At 44.0% G+C, this 23,629-nt stretch overlaps 1 protein-coding gene and 1 pseudogene across 1 annotated transcript in view; both read right to left on the reverse strand.

Moving 5' to 3' along the window:
• Window positions 1-23,413, reverse strand: part of LOC147899056 (ubiquitin-associated (UBA)/TS-N domain-containing protein) — a 66,103-nt gene extending 42,690 nt beyond the window's left edge. The window contains exons 1-5 of the mRNA XM_087378132.1: window positions 23,158-23,413; window positions 23,025-23,075; window positions 22,791-22,932; window positions 22,609-22,704; window positions 3,682-3,758 (exon numbers count right to left, since the gene is read on the reverse strand). Of these exons, the coding sequence (XP_087234258.1) occupies window positions 3,682-3,758; window positions 22,609-22,704; window positions 22,791-22,932; window positions 23,025-23,075; window positions 23,158-23,274 (483 nt within the window). The 5' untranslated portion in view covers window positions 23,275-23,413. The remainder of the gene's footprint in view (window positions 1-3,681; window positions 3,759-22,608; window positions 22,705-22,790; window positions 22,933-23,024; window positions 23,076-23,157) is intronic.
• On the reverse strand, window positions 6,789-8,530 carry LOC147899057 (uncharacterized; annotated as a pseudogene).
• Window positions 23,414-23,629: the final 216 nt, after the last annotated feature.

Consider the following 23,629-nt stretch of genomic DNA (forward strand, 5'->3'; position numbering starts at 1 on the left):
TCTTATAGAGTAGATATCCATTTACTATGATAACCTTTTTTCACTTTTGTCCTTCTTAGGTAGTGTAAGAAATCCTAGTAATCTCCTGTCATTAGTGACTTGGGAGCAGAAAGGAGACTATAATGATAGCTTAGAACAAGAATATCTATATTGCATAGAATGTCCAAAGCATATGTTAAATTAGAGAGTGAAGAGCCACACATTTAAAAGGTGTGCACAACCCTTGATGAGAGGGTACATTACAATGTAATAAATAGAAGTGTCTTCTTCACAAGCATATGCCTCTTTGGAAGAGTAGTAAATCTTGATTGTAAGGATTATGCCTCATGGAAAGTGGCCCGTCAAAAAGGCATACTCTTCTACAAGTGTCCATTCATTCACCTGATTCAGGTTAATTTACTGTTGGTGAGTCCAATGAGTGATTGTCTCCTCTAGCATGGCAATGCATTTGATGACCTGGCCCTAGATACCATTTGTGTAGCTGCCCTTGACATTTGTTTATCTTCTATACAATCATCAGTTTTGTAAGTTCTGTGTCACCTATACTAATCTACCTTCTTCCATCGCACAAAGAAATCGAGTCAGGTTTACAACAACACTCGCATGCACACGCTCAATCCTAGTATAAGATGCATTCAAGAGGCCATTAGACCTTCTGTGGAGAGATTTGAGGACATACATAGGTAGACAATGCTGCACCTATATCTGTGAAGAAAAAAAAATTAAGTCTGGATTTCCCTAGTTATTGCTGCTGGATTTCACAACTGCCCCTCCACCCACATAGAATCATGCACTAGAAACAATTGGAATCAGCCCTTCCTCTCATTGGAGAGCCAAATCGTTATCCTTAGATGCTATTCTTTTGACCTCCTAAAAATCTGCATGTGTTCTGCACGTGTTGTGCAATAACAATGGAACATGATCAATACAATAACCCAGATTCCCTCTTGCCCAATGCCAGGCAATTCATGCTACCCCCTAACAGTGGAAGTGTAACATGCAACGGTTATATGATCGTGTAATTCATAGCAAGACCTTCTTTAAAACTTTAGCGAGGAATGAGCGTTGTTTACCATAGAGAGAGGAAGGAGATGAGGGTAGAGAGAGAGTCGAGTCGACAACCGATTGGGTCCCTGTACCCACTGAGGGCCCCCTCCCCCAATCAAGGGAGAATTTGCTTTATACTTGGAGAACTGAGAAATACAAAGAACACTCTTCAAGAGAGCACAGAACACGCTTCTGAAGAGCTCACTGTGCACACATATAGCAGACCCAAAGACCTGAGAGGCAACGCCGACCAATACCGAGACCTTGATGCTGTCCACACTGACGATGTAGGACGCTTCTGTAAGGCAAGGAAGAGGCTTGTGCTGTCTAGCGGAATGCAGGGTTACTGCATGAGTGAGAGAGTGAAAGCTAGAAGTGATAGATCCTATGAGAGAACTGAGAGATGACGGAAATATAGAGCTGAGAGTGAGCTGTGTAAACTGTAAAAGAGAGCTGAGAAAGCTGAGGAAACAGTGTCCAAACCTCTCTCCGTTTGCTGGTCCAAACCTCCGACTGTTGTGCTGCGTGGTCACCTTCAAATCAGGCTGAACTGATGGCCAAGGGACTGAGGCTAGAGCAGGGCCAGATCTGAGGATCTCAGGGGCTGCACAGGAGGCTGAAGTGGAGCTGTAGGAGGACTGAAGGCAGGAGCAAACTGAATGAGAAAACAGGGCAGCCAAGGGGCCCTTTTATAGGGCTGAACTGAGCCAACCCAGTCTGTAAACAGACTGACTCAGTCTGTTTTACAGACTGGCTGGCCTACAACCAGCCTATAAAAAGCCCTCCCTGGCTCATTTGCCAAGGGAGTTTTTGGGCAGCCTTTGCAGGCTGCCTTCCCTGCTTACCTGTCCAGCCTTTGGGGACCCTAAAGGGACTCCTAACCTAGGCTAAGACCTAAACTATAAGATGGAGACACTTAACCTACTGTTCTCCAGTGGGTACTAGTGAACAAGAACTGACTACTGACTTGACCTAAGGCTGAGAGACTGACCTACGTAGCTTGTGCCTGACTGTCCCTGGACAAGGGCTCACAAAGGGGTCACAGCATACGACAAAATCTCCTATCTGGGAACTATAATGCACTTGTCGATGTAGCCAGTGTGTCACCTTGCACCCAAGTGCAGGGGTGCATGTGACAGGAAGGAAGCGTCACTTACCAATTCATGACAGACTATCGGATAACAGAAGCAGATATGACGCACTACACTGGAAAGACTATCAAACTGTAGTATAGCTATCCTCTCTGCTTCACTTGGGAGAGAGACACTACTTCACATGTCCACCTCTGTAGCTAAAGAGTTCTGATTACCTTAAAAGAATAATAGTCTGAAAAGCATGATGGCAATTCAATCAGAGTTAACAGACTTCGTACACACATGTTAAAAAACCAAGCCAAAGTATCAACTTCCACAAAGGTCTTGTCTTCATTTAGGTATCTTTTGGCAAACCTTCAAACCACCGGCCCCATTTACCACATGCCTACTGTATGCTGATGGAATCCATTCTCATAGAATCAGTACCATGCATAATTGGATACCCCATATCTATAAACTACACGAAAACAAGTAAATTACCTCTTAAAAGTATACGATGGAATTGACAACAAATTCACCAAAGTTATTCAAAGGAGACAACCAATCCTGCTGTAAAGAAGCTTGCAAAAAAGGGGCAACTTGAGTTCATGTAAATGCTTGTACTCTTTATGAGTAATATGCCACTTTCAGTTTATTTGGTTTATAGTTTATCTCAGCTTTTATTGACCTTCTCTTGCCTTGCTCGTAGCGTGGTCACTCTAATATTTATATTCTATTATCAAAATTGTCTCAGAATGGAGGATGGTGCATGCATAACGAGGCAACTATGCATATTTGACCAGACAACTCTTGGTCATCGCTACATCAAAGAACAGTTTAGCAAGGTGCCTCGTGTTGGCTGGCAAACTGACCCCTTTGGGCATTTTGCGTGTCTGCCTCATCCATCCATAAATCATGTCTCCTCTACAAACTAGGTGATGAATGCGTTAGAATTAGATTGTATAAGTCAGGCTTCGTGAAATTTTTACAGGAGTATGGAATCATGACCCACAAATCACAAATATACCTGCATATCTGATATATTTACAAACTATACTAAGACAATTGGACTACTCCTCGAAGGCACAGTCACAACCAATGCTAAATTTGAAGGATATCACCAAACCTCCATTAATCATAAATTCCCAGCAAGATATATGGTGTTTGCAGCACTGCTGAAGAAGTGCCACAAGAGAACCCTCCAATACCATAAGATTGATGGAGGAACAACCACTATTGAATTTCAATTTATTTGTAACATCAGTATGAACTACTTAGTTTGATGTGGGTTTTAGTGGCACTTTTAGTCCTGGCTTGGGGAAACAGGCTGAAGCTGTTTAAAATTTGTAGGCACTAGAGAAATTTCCATCGACTACATTGGGCCTCTTCAAGTAATACAATTTTGAGAGGCCAAGATTCCCCCTGCTGTGCTTCAATTGCATTTATAATCCACCCTACCTTACGTACTAAAATTGCCCACCTTTATCCATCTAAAGTGCTTGCTATTATAACTCCATGTGCCTAAGATTATTTGTAGCTTCTTAAAACATACTTCACATACCATTGGCATCTCATCTATGTCAGGATCGTTTTCATGTTCGACTATCCAATTGATTGCAGCCTCCACAGATGAAGAACCTGTTGCAGTATCAAAGGATCAACCCCTTAAAAATACCTACCAATTCAAGACATGGATAGTTGCACTTTTATTTTTAAAAATCCATATGTAAGTAGAGGCAGAGATAGTTTACAAACTTCCAAGTATAGAAGATCAACAAGTTCAATCTGACTGCAGCATTGAAACTTAAATTCTTCGCATTTGAGCAAAGACCCCACCCATCAACTGTATATCACTCACAGCCTTGAAATTTGACTACATGATTAGGATGAATATTGGGTACAGTTGTGCAACTAATTCAAGAACCCATACGTGATGTTTATCAAGATATGAAAGCACTTATTAGATCTGGACCCAAATAATAAATTCAATTAAGGCTTCACTTTCACATGTTCTTCTTTCACGTACATCCAACTTTATGTCCATTGATAAGACAAGCCTGGAAATTTATATTAGCAGTCAAAATACAAACCAATATTCTATGGACCATCATTGACATTTGTGCACCATTATTTCAAACATAATGCAAAAATTCTTTATTGTTCTGAAGACACTTTGAAGGTGAAGCTTCCACAAAGGCTTAGGGGGTTTGAGACAAACGGGAAACTTCTGGGGGCCCCATCTGCTTGCTAAGGGACCAACATAGCAGAATCATATAAACAACTCCAATCTAACTTCTAAGAGAGAGAGAGAGAGAGAGAGAGAGAGAACTTGGTTGCCCTAGACGACTCGAACCTATACAGCTAGACAACTTGAACCTATACAGCTATAATGCTTCTTGAAAGAGATTTGTTAAACCTATAATGCTTCTTGAAAGAGATTTGTTAAACCAAAACTAAGCTAAAAGAAATACAGCAAAACATTATACTTATGCAATACACTACAACGATTAAGATAAACATCATTCCCTTGAAAAAAGACTTCTCTAGCCTATCCTAAATCAATGGCGATCTTGATGACAACAATATTAAGAAGAGTTTCTTGAAACTGGAGCCATAGTTACTAGGGAACGTGCATGCCAATGGAATGCCAACCCCCTAAGGAACATGAATGCCAAAATCCTAGGTAACGGGAACAGGAACGGGAAGGGAACACCACATCACCATACTCACTAGAAAACATACTATCTGCACAACTGCTATTGGACAAAATTTGGAGTCACGATGTCACGACATAAACAAAATCCTGATGATAGATGACTCAGGACTCCAAATTTGGAGTGAGGAACTTAGGACATAAACAAAATCCGAATGATAGACAAGATTTAGGTTGGGGAACGGCATAGGGAACGTTCCCTAGATGTTCCATAGGTGTTCTCTAGTGTTCCGTAGCTGTTTCAGAAGTCTGGCGTTCCATAACCATATCTAAAGGGAACGCCGTTCCAGCGTTCCACAGCTAGGGAACGGGGTTCCCTGGGCTCTATGACTGGAGCACACTTCTAGCTTCAAAAAAATTACAGCCTAGGCACTAAACATTGGCATCATTATAAAAGAATATGTTTCTAGCTTCAAAGGCAATAATGCCTACACACCAAACAATTTACATCAAAGCCATGTACCTCTTGATAAACCTTCAAATATTTTTCATATCCTTACAAACTTATGTATTACTAACAAATCTTACATTAGATGAATTGTTCGAAGCAAATATAAGCATGTATGCATTTTCTCTAGTTTATAATATAATACTATGCATGCTATGTCTCTACTACCTTAAGATCTGTAAGAACAAGATGAAAGCTGATCTGCAGAAGGGAGGAAGATACCAGAAGATGAAAGATGGAGAAGCTGCAAGAAAGCTAATGGCGGAAGACAAAGACAGAGAGAGACGCATTGGTTTAACATACAACTTTCACAACGATGAAAACCTGATAACTACTACAACCTTTCATGTACAAACAAAACACAGGCATGTAAGGCTGAGTCTCTTCCCAACGAAACATGACAACTCCAAATTGGAGTCCTTAGTGGCCCCCTAGACCTTGGACTCACTTCCATGTCTAAATTTGGTAGCTTGCCTACATGAGCGCCATACTTGTGTCAAAAGCCTTGTGATGCCCAACCACCTTGCAAACCGCATCAAGGCCCTTACCCACAATTTTTTACCATCAGTTTAACCCACATAATTCAAACACACCCCAGCAAGATTACATACAAAAACCCACACAATTAATTATATTTAGTTACAACTTTGAGTTTATATTAAACCAGTCTATGGCCTCTCTAAAGATCGATGTCAACAAATCTGTCCAAAGTCCTATTACCATATAACTAGAATGTAACAACCCTTTTTCAGTATCAGCACCCTCAATGATAAATGGGAATGCTGTCCAGATCTAGTAAATACACTCCCATATAGCCTTTGATGGACCAATGGGAAGCAAAGTAGGAACAAGAAACAGCCGACTTGTATTGATTTAACTCTCACTATCAAAGAGGGACAGCATACAAAACATGTGTGAGAGTACACACATGAACAAGATACTAAAAACACATGTCTACATGAATCCAGGAACATGCCCAAACTCATCCTTTGAAAACACAACACCTCGTGCAGCTTCAATCTCATGATAGGCATTCATAAGGTTGAAATCATAAACTCCATCACGCATAGCAATGACTAGCTACTATGACATCCCCACTGACGTCATCAGCGCCCAACAGTGGTGTAGACCATAGTATAAACACATGCTCTCAAATATACAAATCCACACACCCACACATACTTGAGCATCCATTATGCAAGGTCTTCGTACTGAGTTTCTGTCGGCACTCCGGAGGTGAAGGGCAGACTCAGCCGTGACACAAGCTAGCACTAAAGGAGAAGGCTAATCAAAAAGAAGTCCACTTTTCTTCATTCAAGACACTCAAAACATATGTAGTTACATTTATAGGCTTTAATGAGCATTAAACTCTTACACTCTCCCTTAATGCTCAATTTGATATTTTGCAGCCCAAGCATATCCTTGCAACATTCAAATTTCTTGCCACCCAACGGCTTTGTCAAAATATCAACAACCTACTGATTTGTGGTACAAATATGAGATCCATCTATTTTGATACAAGCTTTTTCCTGATGAAATGAAACAGCACCTCAATGTGCTTTGTCCCTGCATGAAAAACACAGTTTTTTTTCCAAACGTATACAAGTTCTATTGTCACAATACATAGCTGTACCATCATCCTGTGGCATCCAAATTTCTCTCAGTAGAAGCCTCAACCATGTGGCTTCAAAAACTGCCAGGCTGGCTGCCTCGTACTCTGCTTCAGTGAAAGATAATGCCGCTATCTGTTGCTTGTTACTACATGTCTGAGCCAAGAGAAGCCTGTTGTATATACCTAGATAAATCCAGGAACATTTCCAAACTCATCCTCTACAAACACAACATAGTGCAGTTTCGATCTCGTGATAGTCACTCATAAGGTTAAAAACCATAAACTTCATCACGCATAAGCTACTATGACATCCCCACTAACGTCATCAACTCCAACAGTGGGTGTAGACCATAGTATAAAAATATGCTCTCACACACCCCTTCTTCTGTAAGGCATGTAAAGCAAATGCAATCTCCGCAAAATACCGAATGAACCTCCTGTAGTACGAGCAGAAGGCCAGAAAGCTACGTACTTCATGGATGTTCTTCAGGTGTGGCCAATTCCTGATGGCCTCTACCTTGGCAGGGTCCATCCTAACTCCATCCTTGGAAACAATGTGCCCGAGAAAATGGATCTCATGCATGAAGAATTCACTTTTCTTGGCATTGACAAGCAGCTTATGCTTCCGTAGCTCCTCGAGAACAATTACAAGGTGCTTCTTGTGTTCAGCCTCATCCTGAGAGAACACGATGATATCATCGAAGAAAGTGCCAACAAAGGTTTGGTGCTCTCTAAAAATCATGTCCATCATTCTTTTGAAGGTGGCAGGTGCATTAGTTAACCCAAATGGCATGACAAGAAACTCGTACAAACCAAATGTGGTACGAAATGCTGTTTTGTGAACATCGTCTAGCTGAATTATGATCTGGTGATAACCACTCTTCAGATCAATGCGGCTGAACATTCCAGACCCCTGTAACCTATCCAAAATATCATCTATCCGAGGTATAGGGAATCTCTTCTTAATGGTAATCTTATGGAGGGCTCTATAGTCAATGCACATCCGCCAAGATCCATCCTTCTTCTGGACCAAGAGCACAGGTGAGCAGTAAGGTGAAGAGCTGGGCTGAATCAGCCCCTTCTCCAGCAGGTCCTTGACCTGGTTCATAATTTCCTCTTGCTGGGCTGCACTGACCCTGTAAGGAGGTCGGTTAGGAGGACTGCTACCAGGGATTATATCTATCGTGTGGTCTTCTGGCCTTTCAGGGGGAAACTCCTGTGGAAGTGAGTCATAAAACAGTCCCTAAACTGAAAAAGAAAATCTGTCCGCTGTTTTTCCAGCTTAGAAAAATGAGACTCTTCTTCTACTGACTTCTTTTCAGATGCAAACACAAGTACGCTGAAAGATGCTTTTTCATTACGTTGCCTATGGCAGAAGCAAATACAACAGGGATGGATTCTCCCTTCAATTTAGCATCCAGAACGTGGGTCTTGCCACGGTGAGTGATTGTGATTGTTTTATTCTTTGTATCCAAAACAGCCCCAACACGAAAGTGCCAAGGTATCCCCAGTAACACATCACAACCATTCAACGGCATAATATAGAACTCTTCTGTGTCCACGTAGCTCTGAATATGCATCCGCAGCTTGCCTATCACCGGAGTAACTGACTGGCTGACTCCCGGACAAGCCATATTTGCATCACACAAAGGACCCATCTCTTCTGCCCTTATTCCTAACTTTCCAGCCAGCTCTGGAGAAATGAAATTGGCCTTGGCTCCTGGATCGAAAAACATCAGAGCTGTCTGGTCTCTTATCTTGCCCCATGCCCAGCATAACTGTATAGCATCTGTATTCTGAACAGTCCCAATCAAGTCTAGCAAAAGACCAGCAGTGGGCTTGGTCTTTTTATTCTTCTGATCAGTCCTCTTTTCCTCCTTGTGCTCACCCTGCTCAGAAGGAGGGAACTTCCACTTCTTATGTGGGCATTCAAAAGCCTTGTGGCCTTCCTCCTTGCAAATATAACACTTGTTGGCATCATAAAGAATTTGCTTTTCCTCATCAGACATGCAGGTCGGTCTGTCCTCCAACAAACTTTGCCTTCATGGGCTGCGAAAACTTTTTGAACTTCTTAGGGGATTTTGTCTTGCTGCCCTTTGACCTTGATGTCTCCTGTGAGCTTCCTTTGAACCCAGAAACTTTCCCTTGCATTAGTGCATAAGCTGTAGTGGCATTCTCAACCAACTAAGACATATTGGAAACCCTTGTCTTCGTGCAGTAGTCCCGAATCTCCTTTGGCAACCCGCAGCAATATCTTTCAATTTGCTCGGACAGCGGTACATGTCTCTAAGAATTCACTGGCAATAGGGCTTCCCAAAACTTCTTATTGTAGTCTTCCAAATTTCTGCAATTTGCAGCATCCAACCTGTACCAGGCGGTCATGATATCCACCTCAAAAGTGGTAGTGAGCCATGCTGCTGAGAAGACCTGCTTGAATTCGACCCAAGTGGTAGGTGCTCTGCCTTGCAAGAGGAGGTTGGTCCACCATTGGAGCGCATTGCCCTTCAAAAAGGTGGCTGCCTTTCAGACTTTGGAGGATTCTGTGAAGTGTCCACCTTAGTAGGCAGCATCAAATTGTTGCACGAATGTCTAAGCCTTCACTTTGTCCTGCATCCCATTGAAAGTCTCAAACTTGACAGTTGCCCCTCCCTCCTTGTAATCTTTCAATTTGCCTTTAGGGGTGAGATTGTCATAACGGGGGCCTGTAAAAACGGTGGGGGCATCACTGCTCCCACATTCTGAGCCATTCCAACCGTACCCATGGTGGGGTTTGGCATTCCAGGTCCCGCTCCCTGCATCTGTGGCATATTCCAAGTATTGCCCATTGTCCCAGACTGCATCCCAATGTTTGAGTACATCATATTGGCATTTGCAGGGGGCATTCCACCCATCATAGGTTGCTCGAAATTCTGCATTCCCGGCTGCGTGCAGCCCATAAAGCTACGTGGCATTCTGGGTGCCTCTGCAGATGGTGCGACCATTGCTTGAAAAACTGATCCCCCTCCAAAATATCCTGGATGCATCTTGGGCTGAGGAAGGGCTTGCTGTCCCTGATTTACTGAATGAAAGTTATTGGCATTACCCGCTACAGGGGTGATCGAGGGCATCTCTGACGGCTGTCCACCGAAAGAAACATGCCTAGGGGTCTTCTTGTGCTTCTTATGTTTCTTCTGAGATGACTTTTTGCTTCCAGGGGAAGCAACCATAGGGGGAGGAGCTTGCATAATCTCCGTGACAGCATGTTGCAACTGCGACAAGGCTCCCCCTACACTTTGCATTCGTAGCTGAAAAAGTGCATTGGGATCAAGCTCCTCTGCCTCGTCTACCTCATCCTGTGAGTCCTCCGTGGCATGCTCAAGAGAGACTAGATGTGCCCCACTGTCCTGCTGGTCATCACCCCCGCTGGTACTGTGCTCCTCATCAAAGCTCTCTGATGCTCTGTCCTGCCCCTCCTGCTCTGAAATGGTCAATGACCTCTCACGGTGTGACATGCTTGCTAAGATTGATTGCTATAGCAACAATTGCACTGAAGGTGTCCTTCACCCAACACTACCAGGGCTCTCAACTCTGTAGGAAGATGGTGACGATCCCGACAGTGGAACCACTGAAACCGGACCTCGATAAACAAAAGGGCAGTGATCTTCTTCTACTCAATCATAAACTTCATAAATGGCCACAATGCAAGCTTTAGTCACTTCAATCACTTAGCACGAACAAGCTTCAACAACAACAAAGGTGAGGCTAGAATGCCCCTGCTCAATGAAAACAGTACACAGTGTGCACCCACTGGCCCCAAATGCCTTGGCGCCCCTTACGATATTTATTTAATGCTTCTAAATGGAAAAGCTTTACAACAAGGGTTCAACCCTGCACTGTTTCTCTCTGCAAATCCTCTACATGTCTTCAAGGCATCTAATCCAAGTGCACCACTAGAATTCCCACTGGCAAGGCATACTCACGCATTCACTTCTGATCTGACACAACTTAGAGGCATTCAGGCATCCAAACCACTATCAAACTGAGCTCAAGGCAGCCTCAAGGCTATCACATGCATCCACATTGTTCTTAGGCCTTCCACAGGATCACCCTTGCCTTTGGGTGCTTGCTAGAATTTGTAGGAGTCCTGAAAGGACTGCACACAACACGCATGCACTACAAAAAGCTACAAAGCAAGAAAGAACAAGGAAAAACAAAACCTAAAACCAACTCCCGCTGTCTGTGGCAAAGGGGCGAGCTCCTTCCTCACACCTATCCTCTGTCCAGGCTCCCCGCAGGGTGCAAGTTTCTTCTAGCAATCAGGAGAAGAGAAAAATGAAGGTAGAGAGCAGAGAATGAACAAGAAAGAGTTGTAGAGGAAAGATGGTCCACAGATCTGCCCCGAAATGATTGCCTCGAGATCTGTGCCTGAGAGAGGGTGCCAAAAGCAACAGGGAAAGTTCCTCCTGCAGCCTGCACTGGTCCAAAACAGCTCCAAAAGCCACCACGCAGCCAGAAACATGTGCACAAAGGTCCACCATAGCAAAAGACAACCCCGGCCGACCCCCCCCCGTTCACTCGCGCCACCTCGCCCCCTCCGCCTCTCCATTCCTCCCCACCCCCCGTCCGCCACCTCGTGCGCCACCTCCGTTCCCGTCACACCTAGGCTCCACCCTCCCACTTCTAACCCCCCCCCCGTTTTTAGGGTGACAGCCTCTTCCTCATCGGAAGCCTCGCAGTTTGTCTTGGCGGTATGGCGGCTCCCTGCCCGGAACTGGAGGCCCAGACGGTCCCTCCCTCTCCGTACGTACGGACGTCTGTACAGTCCGTACAAAAATTTTCAAAAAGTTCATAAATGACTTATGGCACTTCCTAGAACTGCGAACTCGCCTTGGAACTGCGTAGATTGAGTTACGGAGATACTTTACATCACTTTTCACGTCCTCGTGACACTGAGCACCAATGTCTCAAACCCATCGGGCAATTCCAAATCATGGCTTCGCAAATTGTTGATGATGGAAATCCCTCGCTCAAACAAGTATTGCCAATATGTTTCCTTTTTCACATGTAGTCGAAACTTTTGAGCATCCCCATACTTAGCAGATGCAACTGGATCATTTCCACGTGCCATCATCAATTGTTGTAGAAGCTCTTTTTTCCTATTAATATCATGGCAAAGGAAAAAAATATTAGCATCACTATGGAGTGATTGTGCAAAAACATTAATTGACATTACCTATTATGGGCTTTACAAATGTAGCGGCCTTGAACTCCGCCCAAGTAGTTGGCCTTTGTGGAGAGTCCCTCATGTACCGCCACCAAGTGAGCATAATCCTATTAATGCATGCCAGCAAATATATTGCGCTCCTCGTCATGCTTGGGATAGCAAAAGTAGTCTTCCAACTTCATGAGCCATTCTTCCTGCTTATTGGGTGTGTGTGTGTGTGTATCACCCTTAAACTTATTCACCGTGAGGTGCATGTGACATTCCCTCCTCCTTAAATTATGGATGATGATACCAAAGAACTGAGGGAAAACAGTCTGGCACTAGGACCGATATGGTACCGCTCCAAAAGGCTGAGGAACGAATGTTCTATTACGATAACATGACGGCTCAATAAAAACTCCTAAGAACCGGTATAGCTATGAAGATTGGAAGCCAAACTGCTGAGACCAGTCATCCCACCACGCTACTACTGCGAACTCCTGATCCTTGGGTGGTATGGCACTTTGATAGGCTCCTAGACATAGGAACTGCATGTTGTCCTCGTGACCTGCTGAGGACTGATTGGGCTGCCGATGTGGAGGCATTGCACTCCGGAAGTCCAATAGCATGAAACTGGCTACCAATTGTTGGCATGCCTTCTCCCCACTGAACTGTGGAAGATACACCGACATAGAAATGCTAGTGCTACTCCAAGAATTGTTGGGTGATGACAAAGCTATTGAAGCTAGGCAACCAAAACTGATGAGGATTGCATTACTTGAGGATGCCTTGCAGGATTGCATTACTGGAGGATGCCTTGCGGCAGTTATTAGCGCAACAGTTACAGGCAAATGTAGGGCAGTCTGAACTTAGAAGAGTGATACACAGTATGTCTGCCAGACCTTCTCGAGATGAGAAAGGAAAGGCTCCGATGTAACCGGACGGTCGAGCCTGGGAGGGCTAAAGTACCTAATATTGCCAATTATAGGCCGGAAAAGTATTCTGGTCGGATGAATGACCGTAGTTCCGATATCATTGAGACCTGGTTGCACAAATGGGACGAGGCGTTCGCCATTTGTGAAATCAGAAATGATATCAAGAAAATCCGCAAGGCCACCCACAAGTTTAGTGAGGCAGCGGATCGGTGGTGGATTAAACAACAGAAAGATGGTATTGCATCCACTATCTGGGAGGGGTTTAAAAGGGAATTTAGGAAACACTTCTTACCTTCTGACGAAGCATCCCGACCTTGGGATCAGTATAGAATCCTTCGGTAGAGAAATTTGTCAGTGACAGAATACACTGATAAGTTTCGAGAGAGCGTAATGAAGGTTGATGAACCCCTACCTCAATCAATCCAAGTGAAAGATTTCATATTTGGATTGAATGATCGGATTAAAATAGAAGTTCGGACTAAGTACGCGAACACGTTGGATGATGCAATAGCCATAGCCCTGAACTATGAAGATGCCAAGTGCTCTCAGCCGAGTGGTCAAGCCAAGCAAGCGAAACTAGCTGAAACTCCTAAATCAAGTACCACCATTGGAGTGAAGAGGAAAGTAACACCAATGGTAGCCCGGGCTTGGTTAAAGTCTCCCTTAAACCTAGAGCAAAGAGAAAAAGCGAGGAGAGAAGGCTTGTGTTTTGGTTGCCTTCAACCTCATCAGTGGAAAGATTGTCCACGAAATAAGGATCGTCGGATGGCTGAGATGGTAACCTCAGAATGCGACGTCGAAATGGAGGGAAGTCCTAGAGCGGAACAGATGCAGATTCAGCTAGCAGGATCTTCTCAGAGGTCAGTACCTTGTTTGTTATGTGTATCTGTTGCTAAGCTAGTAACGAGTGCACCTGATAACATCCTATCTAAGCCTACAGCAACGGGATATACAGCCTTTAATGATACGGAGTTAATTAAGATGAAAGGACAAGTGGCCAATCATGATGTCATCGTGTTGTTTGACTCGGCATCAACTCACAATGTAATTAACTCCAAGCTCGTGAAGAGGCTGAAGTTACAGACTAGCCCATCTAACTATGCTTATACAGTCAGGATGGCAAATGGAAGTTCAACTGAAGTATGGGACCAAAGGGTTACCCAGTTGAAGCTTCGTATTCATGACTATGCTGAGAAGCTTGATTTTGAAATGACTAAGCTTGCTCATGCAGATATAGCCCTGGGTAAGGCGTGGCATTCTAAGAAGAATCCAGCCATTGATTGAAAAAAGCACGTATATCAATTCAAGATGAATGATGTGCTTTATGTCTTACAAGGTGAGAAAGATGTACCTCAGAGACCGTTGGTTTCCGTGATGGAAATCCGAAAAGCTCAAGAAGAGTTTTTATTCCTTTGTACAGCATCGGTAGAGCCGGTTGATGATTCTTCGGCTAGCACTGATGTTGCACAAAGTGATGAAATGGCCAAGCTGGCTAATCTTACAACAGAGCAGTTCTCTGACTGTTTTAGGGATGAGCTACCTTATGGGTTACCTCCAGAGCGGAATGTTCAGCATAAGATCGAACTAATCCCAGGGGCAGAACCTGTAAATAGACCTCCCTATCGAATGAGTTTTACCGAAGAAGCAGAGGTGCGAAGGCAACTGGAAGAATACCTCAAGTTGGGCAGATTCAACCAAGTTTTTCACCTTTTGCTTCCCCAGTGATATTAAAGAGGAAGAAAGATGATACTTTTCGCCTCTGTATAGATTACAGAGCATTAAATAATATCACTGTTAAGCACAGGTATCCAATGGCTCGGATCGATGATTTGCTAGATGCATTGCATGGGGCCGTAATTTTCAGCAAGATAGATCTTAGATGTGGCTACCATTAGATCCGTATTAGAGCCAAGGATGTGCATAAAACCGCTTTTAGAAGCAGGTTTGGTCATTATGAGTTTTTGGTAATGCCCTTTGGACTTACCAATGCTCCGGCTACATTCGTCATGCTTATGAACGATTTACTACGTCCGTATATCGGAAAGTTTGTAGTACATTTTATTGACGATATTCTGGTATTCAGTAAAAGTATTACTGAGCATCGCGAACACTTAAGAATAGTGTTCAGTACTTTGAGGAAAGCCAGTCTTTATGTAAATAAAAAGAAAACTATACTATGTATGGTTAGACTTGAATATTTAGGATTCATAATTACTCCAGAGGGGGTAGAAATGGATCCAAAGAAAGTGGCTGCGATACTAACTTGGCCAATCCCTCAAAGTCTGACCGCTTTGCGATCATTCTTGGGATTTGTCCAATTTTATAGAAGACATATCAAAGGATATTCCGAAATAGTATCGCCATATACTGATCTAACCTTAGATAAAGTACCTTCTATATGGAGACAGAATCAACAAGAAAGTTTTAACGCCGTGAAACAAGCTATGGTTTCAGGGCCGGTGTTAAAAATAGTTGATCCCCAGAAACCGTTTTTCCCAGAAACCGATGGAAGTGGCATTGCGGTAGCGGTTCTTCTTCAAGAGGAAAGGCTAGTAGCCTTTGAAAGCAAGAAGCTTTCTCCCTCTCAGCGAAATTGGCCAACTCATGAATTGGAGTTGTATGCTGTTATCCATGCTTTGAAAACATGGAGGCATTATTTGTATGGTTCAAAGTTTTATTTGGATGTGGATCATGATACTCTGAAACATTTTTGTAAACAGCCTGACTTGAGGGGCCGCCAAGCTAGGTGGGCAGAGCTCATGCAGGAGTTTAATTTGACGATTCGGTACCGAAGAGGAAAAGATAATAAAGTTGCTGATGCGTTGTCACGCATTATGCATAACATGAGTTTTACGGTATTAGAGAGTGCTCTAATGACCGAGATTAGAGAAACTCAAAAGGTGGACGAGTTTGTCCAGAGCTTATTGCCTAAAGCTCATGTGTTTAGACCCGGGAAAGAAAAGAATGACCTGGCATCCAGAAAAGACCAAACATATGCAAGATATACCATAAGGGATGGTATGCTGAAAAGAAATGGCAAGGTTGTAGTACCTAGTCAGAATGACCTTAAGCAGAGAGTCATTCGACAATGCCATGATAGCCCATGTGCGGGACACCCAGGAGTCGAGAAGACATATGATCTCGTGAAGCGAGATTTCTTTTGGCCAAAGATGTAAAAGCATATTCATGAATATGTGACACAGTGTTTCTCGTGTCAGGTAAGTAAGGCAGAGCGGTTGAAGCCACCCGGACTTTTACAGCCCTTGGAGATACCACTAAGTAAGTGGGAGAGCATTTCCATAGACTTTATTGTGGGTCTGCCTACGACACAAGGAGGGTATGATTCTATCCTTATGGTGGTTGATCGTCTAACCAAGATGGCTCACTTCATTCCGACTAGAGAGTCTGTTAGTACCCCGCAAGTAGCGGATTTGTTTATTAGACATGTGTTTCGTCAGCATGGATTGCCTAGATCCATAGTGTCAGACAGAGATGTCAGATTTACCGGTCATTTTTTGACAGCGGTATTTGCAACACTAAGGACTGAGTTAGGAATGAGTAGTGGGGATCATCCAGAGACGGATGGTCAGACGAAGAGAGTCAACCAGATTCTAGAGGATATGCTGAGAGCATATGTATCATTGAGGCAACATACGTGGCACAAGTGGTTGCCATTGTTAGTGTTTGCCTACAATGATAGAAAACATTCCTCTACAGAGTTTAGTCCGTTTGAATTGAATTATGGTTATAGACTAGCAAATCCAACTATAGTTGGAGTACCTCAGAAAGTGCCTAATGCCACGAACTTTGTGGTTCAGATGCGAGAAATGCTAGCACTTGCGAGAGCTAATATCCGCCAGGCTATGGATAGAGCCAAGGCGTATGCGGATGAAAACCGGTCTATAAGAGAATTTAACGAAGGAGAAAAAGTTTTTCTCAGAGTTCCTTCGCACTCGAAGTCGTTAACTTCAGGAGAGTGTGCTAAGTTATCACCTCAATATTGTGGGCCGTGGTTAATTCTAAAGAGAATAGGCAAGGTAGCCTATAAATTAGAATTGCCACAGGGTTGCAAGGTGCACCCAGTGTTTCATGTTTCTCGTTTAAAGAAATTTTTCCATATTGGTGACTCACTAATCGAAGGTGTGGTTTTGTTTCAGGAGATAGAGGATAATGCAAGACGCAAACCAACAAGAATCCTGGACCGAGGAACAATGCAAGTGCAAAATCGGAAGATATCCACGGTGATGGTTGCATGGCATGGTCAGCCTCTATCAGAAGCTACCTGGGAATCCGTATACCAATTGCGGAGTGTTCCCAGACTTTATCATCGAGGACGCTGATGTCTGAAGAGGGAAGGAATGTTACGCTCTAGCTGAGGTGGCATGACCTCAGAAGAATCAGTCGACATTTCCCTATAGGATCTACGTTTGTAATATATTTGTTTGCGCTTCATGTAAATGATCGAGAGGGAATTAATGTCAAGGTCCTACGTGAGGGCTGATAGCACCAGACTAGGTGGATCTAAGGCTAAGGGCCTAATGCAAGCAATGTGCCTAGGGGCAAAGGAAATTAAAGTATCCCAAGAGAGGGGTGAAAAGATGCATTAGGAAAGGCCCTGTGATGATGACATGTGGCATCTAGATCCATCTAGGGAGATGGGGCTTGTTGGAGTTAGTGAGAGAGGGAGAATGGACCTTCATGTGATTTTTCTGATTTCGATTTCTCTAAGAGCTCTCACGCTCTAGCAAGGATTTGGCTAGGAGGATATTTTGTGGTGCTACTCCCATGATCTGCTGTAGTAAGTAGGTAGTTCGTATCATGAGAGGCCACTAGCACTGCAAAGCACCCCTCCAAGGAGGAGACTGTATTGGATGCTCTCCAAAGGAACGGAGGAGCAGCTGGGCACCCCTCTAACGACTCAATTGAATGGGATGCTACCTGAAAGAACTGTGAGATGTCCAGAACTGCTAAGAACACCTCGTCTACCATGAATGATTGGTACGTCACTCGAAGGAACAGAGAGATGGTTGGCTATAGGTTCTTCCTGATGGGATACTGAGACTAAGCATGTCCCCCTGAGGTACTGAGGAAGTACTAAGGCTGCTGAGCACACCTCTGATGAATCGACCGAAGTGTTGTCATCACCAAGGGAACTGCCGGTGTAGACACTGGTCACTACTATTGCTGGTGGCTTGCGATCTGACGGAGAGGACACTGTATGACTAACCTCCCGGAGTGCAGGACACAATAATGGGAACGCCTCATCGATCTCTCTACTGACTGGTACTGTAACTGCTGCTTCCCTAAAGTGCTAAGGAAGAGGAGCTGTGGAGGAAACTGCATGACTATTCTCATGACTGCCGAGGACTCATCAACCTCCGTACTGGTGATAGCTATACCTGCAACTCCAATTATGAGGGTACTCCCTCCTGCGAGGCCTGACACTGGCAAACTCCTGAGACGCCCTCTCTTGTTGAGCATCACGGCCAGTGGAACTGAAAACTGAGCTCCCTAGTTTTGAAAACTCCTGATGAGAAGGTGAAATGTGAGTCATGCCAACTAAAACTGATGTGGTCAACTGAGCTGCAAGGGCGGAAGCCCCATAGGAACTGACCGGTGCTGATGAAGAGGCTTGATGGGTGGAAGACCCATGACACCTATCAGTCGCATCTGGGGTGTCCCCTTGGGTGGAATCCCCAAGAGAACTAACTGTGGGGAATATACAACTCCTTCGGACGATGGACCCAAGAGGCTCATCTATGGCAAATGCCGATGGGTCTAAGATATTTCCAAGGGTGGAAGACCCATCCCTCATAGCTGTGAAAACCATATGTTCCCTTGCTAAAGCTGATCCCGCTGACTGAGTTCCCAGAGTGGAAAAAAAAAGAGGAGCTAACTCAACATGATAAAGCTGCTGAACGAGTAAAAGAACCATCCGACGTAACTACATGAACTGACTGATCCTCTCGGGTGGAAACTCCAAGAGAAGAGGCTGCTGAAGCTGGATGATCCCCGTGGGTGGTAGACCCAAGAGTCTCATCATCTGGGTGTGCGGACTAAGCTAAGCTCGCCCCAGGGATGGAAGACCCCTGAGAGCACGCTGTGGAAATGGCTGCACTACCCCTATGGGTGGAAAACCCTGAGGCACTGCATGTAGCGATTGTGGAAACTGAATGATCCCCTGGATTGGTAGGGAAACCACTGTCTGAGCTGCTGCAAAATAGTCCACTGAACTGTGCTAGGAGATGGAAGACTCCAGTGCAGATAAAGGACTTCCTGCTGATGCGCGGTCTGTGGGTACTGCGGATGAGGAGAGGAACTGTGAGCAGGCCACGAGAAACCGATGGTGCTGTACAAGCATCTGCTCTCGGTCTCGCCTGCATTGGACCTCATATACTGCCAAGTCGGCACGACGTCTAGATCAGCCACTTCGAGGATTTCATGTTCCAACAGAAGCTGGAAACGGTCCAATGTCATTTGTCATCTTGTCCTGCTCGTGCTGCTCAGAAAAGAGCATATTCTGCTCAAGGAGATGATCTTGCTCCCTGAACGCTTGCCTGAGAGCTGCTCTATTGGAGGGTCCATGATGGAAGGCTGGAAGACCCATCAACTGCTGCAATAATGACTGCCAAAGGGGAAAAAATTCCCCCCCTAACCTTGCCCCACAAGGTGTAAACACATACGGGTGAAGACGGGAGCCGGCCCAATGCACGATGAAGGTTGGGAGGGAGAGGCTAATGGAGTATGGTGATACCACTAGTCTGGGGTAGGGACAAAATACAAAATTAGATAATATCCCAGACATGCTCCCTCCTCATCTAACTGAGTCTCCATAACTTAGGCTTTGCTGCCAGGCCTCCCTCCAACCTAACTCAGGTTAAATCATTGGTGGTGTTGCTATCTCAAAATAACCTTTTATATACTTTCTATAAAACTATGCAAATCCCAAGGATGACCTCAACCCAGTAACATTCTTTAGAATAGGCCACACTAAAATTGCAGCAAACTGGTGGGGATCCATTCACCACCATCTAGGGCCCCTATATTTAAATCTGACTATGAACAACTTACTATAATGAGCATAGACGGAAGCTTCCCTCAACGTATTGAATACAACTCTCAAGTGGTATATATGCTTCTTGATAATTTTGTAAATGGCCTCATTTTAAGCTTGAGCCTTTTAACTAACTTGGAATTAATAATGATGCAGCACAAACTTCTTTCGAGTATAGTGGCATGTACATATTCTCACAGATGAATCACAAAACCACTAGACTTGAATCTCAGGAGCTTGAAAGCTACAGCAATAAAGGGGTAGCATACTTGCCCCAGAGTCCCAATTCAATTATGCCGTGAAAGCCAAAGACCACTATTTAACCTTGAGCAAACTATTGTAATGGATCTAGAATCTTCATTACCACTTCACGAAATTTGGTAGTATACTCTATACTCATCCCAAGCTTGGAAAGCTTCCTTCAAAGGCATGACTTGTTATAGAAATTCTATTTCAAAACTCTCCCAAGTTGATGGTGCTACATCATGGTTATTCAACTTGATCCACCATCTATCCACAGCTTCAAAACGAATATGTAAGTCACCTTATAGATTTTCGTAATATTCTCGATTAATTCACAAGTAATAAAAGCTTCTTCCCATTCATGAACCAACGCCTCGATCACATCCAAGCTTCTCTCACCCAAAAAATTATCCATTGGCAATACTTCTCCGTTAAACCAGGCTTTTTCCTTTTTATGCACATGGACCTCCAGTTCCATTATACTCACCAAGATGTCTATTTGCAAGTGCATTTCGTAATTCACAACTGTTATTTGCTTGCAAAATACACCAAGACCTAACGAATTCTCACTGTCAATGGTTATGTTTTAGTTTCACATTTCAAAAAGCTCAAAACATGTGGTACAAGTCGAAGCCTGTATACTATGGGGTCTCCACAACTTTCACCTTGCCATACCACACCTCACTCAAGCTACTGACATCATTGAGTACACTTACTAGCACTATTTAAATTCGACCATACAATAGACAACATATACGGTAATTACCTTGACAACCAACCTTTCCTTGATGCCAAACTAGCAAAATAACACTTGTTCTCTTAAACCATCAAATCCACAAGAGAGCCACTTGAAGGATCTTCCACGGTATGATGAGAGTGTACAACCAAGCAATCTTGTGCATCATGTGCAAGAAGAGTCCTAAGCATCCTCTATGGTAATAACTGAGTTTTCAATTAACAAAAAATCACCTTGCCTCATTCAAGACCTTGCCGTTTGGAAGCCTTACTTAACCCTATATGATGTACATAAGTAAAACAACTCTCAGCATACCTTGTCCCACCCAATCCGCACATTTGACCACCTATCATGTCAAACACACCATCCGAAAGCTATAGGATGGCAAGGGCACGACTCCCCACTCATGGTTGAGAAAAGTCACCTTTACCCTCTTCAACAAAACTCGATGTAAAGCACCTGTCTTGGACTATCATCATCATCATCCCAATCCAAAAAATAGGAAAACCTACGAATAGCAACTACTAGACAATCACAACAAGCCACGCGCTTGCAAGGGTACATGAATCAGCACTAAAGATCACATTAGTGAGTATGCCAAACCCGAGGGTTTGTGATCCAACCTTCAAGGTCACTCCACCCTAGACCAGCACATTATAAGGCATCATAGAGAACACCACCCATGAACACTAGAGAGTATGATATTGCTTCATAGACTCCCAAAAAAACTCAATGGAGCACCACGAGCTCAAGTCGTCTCACAACGCCAACACTTACATATTAAGAGCACGATCATATGAGCATGTTATATGAGAGGGTCACAGGCAAGCGTCGCCATGTCGAATGAGGTCACTAGTACTACAAGCGTCAAAGAGTGTTGCCAGGGTGTCTCCTTTATTGTATCCGCAGCATCCCTTGGACTAGACAATTTTCCCCTGGGGCTTACTGAAGCATTTGGAGGTCCTCTACCATGATGACCATCGGTCTGAAAGAGAGCTGTTGACTCTCATACACTGTATGTACATTGATGAGTTGGTTGGTTATAACTCAAGGGGCGTCTTCACTGGCATACACAATAGTCCCTTTCCAGCTAAATGCAGATAAAGTAGTTACTAATCTTTCACCATGACACGTTTACTTCTGTAGGCAAGCCGATGGAGACCGCCTGGTCATGCATCTACTTGGGATGGACCATGGTAAACTCTGGTGGAAATTGTAAATACACTACGTAATGGATGACTGGCCATAATAAACCACGTCGGTATTTGAAAATTGTTTCCTGACGACTGTTTTGACTTGCTCTTGTTTCAAAATACCCATCATCCCACAAAATTAAACCTTACGTTCATGTGAAGCTTCATCTGATTTCATCTTACCATTTTCCAGAATTTTCAATCGGTGCAGTCTGTAATTCTATACTCACGCTCTGATAGAGACACCCTTGCATGGAACGGTATACAACCAATAACATTCTGCATTTTCAGTGCTTCAATGCCTATGATATGATTAAATCATTTTGGTTGATGTAAAGTCTATAATCCTCGTGAATGATTGCCGTATTGTACCGGAAAAGTGAAGGGCCCGAACTGCACGTACGTGTGGGAAACCCATGCTTTCCATCTCTTCAAGCATTTGCTTGTCAACATTAGGGACCACCAGATCTGCAAGCGCACCCTTAGATATCAATAAGACCGTTTCGAAGAATTGCTATATTGAAACGTGGATCCATTGATCCGAGCCTTATTACCTACACTATCAGGGGCAGCTTCGCTGGCGCTGCTACTAGGCACTTCCTGTGGCTTGGTGTCTAACGAGATAGGCTTTGCCGCTTCAGCAGTTTTATCATCGAACTCGCCATGTCCTGTTCGTTTCGTATGAAGGTCACACTCCTACAATCAGGTAGCGCATCGAGCCTCAAAAAAAAGGCAAGACTTCCATGGCAAGTGAGAACTTAAGCAATTGAAAGGAGTGAAGTAGACACCGTCTTTGTGCGACAAGGCTTCCCGCAGGTTGTACAGACGAGGTTGAGAACCTGCTCGAGCAAAAGGAACAAAGTCCATCAGAGTAAAGACGGAGAAGAAAAAAAATCAAAGCATAGGGTAGAGATCTCGTACAGGCTCGGTGGACTCGGAGAAATCGGTGTGGCCGGTGAGCTCGGCATGCTCTTGAGCTTCCTGAACGCTACGCAGCTGGGTGTGGCAGATGCCACAGGTCATGGAGAGGGCAGCCATAGCTCTGCAGCTTTCGTGCTCAATGGCATAAGGTACTTATTATTACAATTGTTTGCTTAGTGCTCAATCAAAGTTTCCTCTTGCCCTTCCCTAAAGGGATCCTTTACACACATACACTCTTCTGGTGCTGCTTTTTGGCATGGGCTAAGGGAAAAATGCACCCGTTTAATTCTCAAATTTGGGTATCTTGGATTGGTGAGTGCTTTGACTTTGTTGCCTGGGACTCAATGCAATATTGTTAAGGTCTACCTTCTCTTGGAGAGCATTTGCTCTGCCAAGCTGCTTGCTCGTGCATGGGCAGCACTTAATTTTCGCGATTCCTGATTTTGTAAACTGGATGCGAGCATTGAAGGCG

Source organism: Dipteris shenzhenensis, chromosome 8 (genome assembly GCF_047967505.1).
Source record: "Dipteris shenzhenensis isolate YYH24624 ecotype China chromosome 8, Dip_SZ_1.0, whole genome shotgun sequence".
Lineage (NCBI taxonomy): Eukaryota > Viridiplantae > Streptophyta > Polypodiopsida > Gleicheniales > Dipteridaceae > Dipteris > Dipteris shenzhenensis.